The 3,784-nt window shown below is 38.0% G+C and overlaps 1 protein-coding gene across 1 annotated transcript; it reads left to right on the top strand.

Moving 5' to 3' along the window:
* Positions 1-1,884: 1,884 nt before the first annotated feature.
* On the top strand, positions 1,885-2,370 carry LOC113871622 (proline-rich receptor-like protein kinase PERK8). The gene has a single exon (XM_027508718.1). It carries the CDS (start codon positions 1,885-1,887, stop codon positions 2,368-2,370), a length of 486 nt encoding a protein of 161 aa, XP_027364519.1.
* Positions 2,371-3,784: the final 1,414 nt, after the last annotated feature.

Raw genomic sequence — 3,784 nt, 5'->3', positions numbered from 1 at the left:
GCCATATTTTGAGTGGATCTTATTTAAAAACTTTCCTTTTTTTTTATATGGTGCAATCGAAAATTTAAAGCCCCAATCCTCTTCTAGAAGGAAACTTTCCATATTCTCGGCACTTGCACATAATTGCCACCCTATTCATTAATGCACCTCATGATTTTATACCCCTCTTTAAAATAAGGTAATCAGATTTTCGTTATTTAGGTTATCAATTCCCTAGTTACTCTAATTAGGTGTAACCGAGGATGGAGTTTTATTCCTTTCCTTAATTATAAACTTTCCATATTTTCGTGCACATTTAATTAAGGTAGGTTATTAATCATAAATTAGCGAGAATCTTGTAGTTAATTAGAGAAGATGATACCCTTGCCTTTCCATTTACTCGAAGAAACCCCCCTATTTCCTCATTTAACCGCCATCAAACTCCCTTAATTAACCACCTACATTAAATACCATAGGGGAGTGAAAAGGCGCCTGCTTGATTCCCTCCACATTAATCCAATCGGTTACATGCATTTAGTGGGCGTGCCAATCAGCTTGAAACGTTCCACCTGAGGCAATTAATTCCCCAGAACCGTGCCTGACATCAACTATGTATATTCCTTCCTTAATTACCTTGTATTTATGGTAAAACCCTAGGGAGATTTGTGTGAATGCATGGCCAAAAGTGGCGCCACCTTCCATCAGAAAATTTAAGTAGCCACCCTGCATTAATTGCATGGCATTACCGAAAACAATCAATCATTCACATTATTTTGTTCCTAATAACCATGTTTTAAATTGCTTAAAACCGAGGGGCCTCTCTTGCCTCATTTAAACCATCATTAAAGTTACCTAATTTACCTCTTAACCACATTTAACCTCATGAGAAAAACAAAGGAAAAACCTACTCAACTTCCTTCTGGAGTTGACCTAGCCGCCAGCCTGCACTTAATGTACAGCCAAAAACTTAGCAACATATTTCTGGAAATTATGCTTCATTAATTGCATGCAATTATTTCCTATTTTATGGCACTGGCCACACGTCCAAGGTAGAGAGAAAGGCACCACCTTTTCACTAACCAATCAAAATAACATCACTCTTTTCAAATTGTGGGACACGAAGGGTTTGAACCTGCTTCCCTCTACAACAAACCCTAGCCTCCAACGTGCATTAATTACCCACTCTTACCTAGGTCAAACCCCTATTTCGGTTACTTCATCATGATGAATGGCGTGTGGAGATGTGTGGATCACCTACGGCTTGCTTCTTTTACACTCTGTGCATTGAATGCTCTTGAGAAGGCGCATCACCTGCACCTGGACACCATGAGACATGACTATTCAAGTGAGAAGGCGAAAGGGTGTGTCACTTCGCCTAACCTAACCCTAAAACCCTTCTTGTGCACTCACCGCCACCCTTCTTGTGTACTTGTAGGGAACGAGGGTCTCCGATCACCTTGACTGGAGGAATAGTGGGAACAAACTAAAGAAGTAGTGACGTTTCAATTACCTTGAGTATAATTATGTTATGAGGAACTCATTCACTTTATTTGCGTTGTGGCTGTTTGATGAATATTATGTTATGATAATGTGATTATTGAACTATGAGTCACTAGGTTCGTTACTATTATGCTGATTTTCTTACTTATTCGATTTTTGATAATTGAATGTATTGAGCTCACCCTTTCTGTTCTGTTTTTGTCTGGTGTTGCGTCTTGTCTTGCTGTTGTTGTGTGTTGCATGAATGTATGGCAGATGGACCCACTCTGAGCGAGGATTTGGGGAGAGGATTCGGGAGGAAAGGAGGGATGGATCTACGACCCAGCAACGCGCCGCTTGACATACCAGGGAATGGTCTCCATGACCATGGGACCTCTCACTGAAAGCGAATGGAAGCCCAACTAGATGGACCACATTTTTGCCGAAATCTCCGTGCCCCTACCACCCGAACGGAGTATCATCATTCATACACCTCCCTCTTCTCCACCGTCTCATGAACCTCCCGCCAAACGTCTTAAGACTTTTGTGGATAAAGGTAAAACTATCATTGACCTTGACCCTGAACCCAGCCCCTGTCCTAGCCCTACTCCTGCGCCCGCACCTGAATGGAAAGTCATTGGAGTGGTTGCGTCTTCTATCAGGCCAGTCCCTCGTCAACCTCTCGATATTCAGGCGCCACCTTCCGACGAAGCTGGACCTTCCACCCGACACCCTTCTCCACCACTGCCACCCACCTCGAGATCGCCACCGCCTACCATCGGTTGGATTGACAGTGACCCGGACGACTTGCCGCCCTCTCCTCGCCCTCAGCCTGTGGATGCTGCACCTGATTCTGATGGAATGGAATCTGATCCTAGTGAGGATTCCTTTCCACCAGAGTTTTATATGTAGATGTTTTATTTTTTTTTGGTCATGGATGAACACTGCTCTTAAGTCTTATACTTTCCTTTCTTTTTGAGGGCTGTTTATAATTAATTTTGAAATACTGAACCATGAGGTCTTCTCTTTTGTTTGTTTCATGATGGTTTACCTTGAATTGTTTAAACTAGGGACGTATATGTACAAAATCAAAATTTTCTCTCTATTTATATGTCTCTCGTTATGATTTCAGAATTCCATTCCACGAAGCATGTGATGTTGAGCACTCACCTTTATCCCTTTCATAAAAAGAAATTAATTTGAAAAAAAAAAAAATTTCAAGTACACTAGTAAAACATAATACAATATGCATAGTTTGGTAACGAATAGATTGGATAACGAAATGGAGGATAATGTACCCTCACCTATGAATTAAATTGTGAAATTGTTGTTTAACTCCACACTAATGTCGAATGAATAATTCCTTGTTCATGTTCATTTGGGTACACTATCTTAGGGAAGTCTAAATACATACATTTTTAGGAGATAGGATCTTGGTAGTAATTTAGGTGTTACAGCGATCAACTCCCAGGGGACTAAGGATAGAAACATATATTAGAATTAAACACATTATTATGTGAATGAAAGTATTTTACTTAATATTAATTCATTTCTATGTTGCTTTCAATTACAACTTTAAGTATTATTATGTCACATGTATGATTCATGTTGAGTTTTTTTATTATTTATTTAATTTCTTATATATGTGTATCATAAGCATTATGATCTTGTGTATTACAAATGTTAGAAATAAAATTTACTTTGCTTCGAACCATGTTTTCAATAATCATAATTGAAAGATTACCTTATTGGTTTAGCAACCCTTTATTTAAATAAAAACTAAAGCAACTGAGAATGAAAGTGATGTCAACATAGAAGTACATAGCCCTACTGAGAATTTTAGAAATTCTCACTCTACTTAGTTTCCGTTTCATTCTCAGATCTGCATGATGGATGCCACAACAATGATCTACATTGAGTTCTCGAATGTGCAGTGGGCCACGATAGTAGTTGTAAGACACTAATCTTAGTTCTAAATTGTCCGATGATGACTTGTTAGGACTGCACTTTGATGACATGGGCCACTGATCTTTTTTGTATGTAGTGGTCCTTGTATGTATTCCTGACTATATGTAAATAACATGGTGTCCTATATATATAAATATGAATATGTCTAGTTATCTTTATGTAAAATGTATGAGTTAAATTAATTACTATGTTTATCTAGGTTATTCCATCTTCGATTTTCTTTTATTTTTGTTTTTATAACATTTTGCTCTTTTATACATTCTATAATTACTACTAAATCAACATGAAATGAATGAGCGGAATAAACAAAAAAATTTATTACTATAATGCAACTGCTGTATTTAGTAATTATGACTTA

This window comes from Abrus precatorius, unplaced genomic scaffold, assembly GCF_003935025.1.
Source record: "Abrus precatorius isolate BTA unplaced genomic scaffold, Abrus_2018 Scaffold7, whole genome shotgun sequence".
NCBI classification, from domain to species: domain Eukaryota; kingdom Viridiplantae; phylum Streptophyta; class Magnoliopsida; order Fabales; family Fabaceae; genus Abrus; species Abrus precatorius.
The sequence above is the reverse complement of the archived record's forward strand: the minus strand, read 5'-3'. Positions and strand labels throughout refer to the sequence as shown.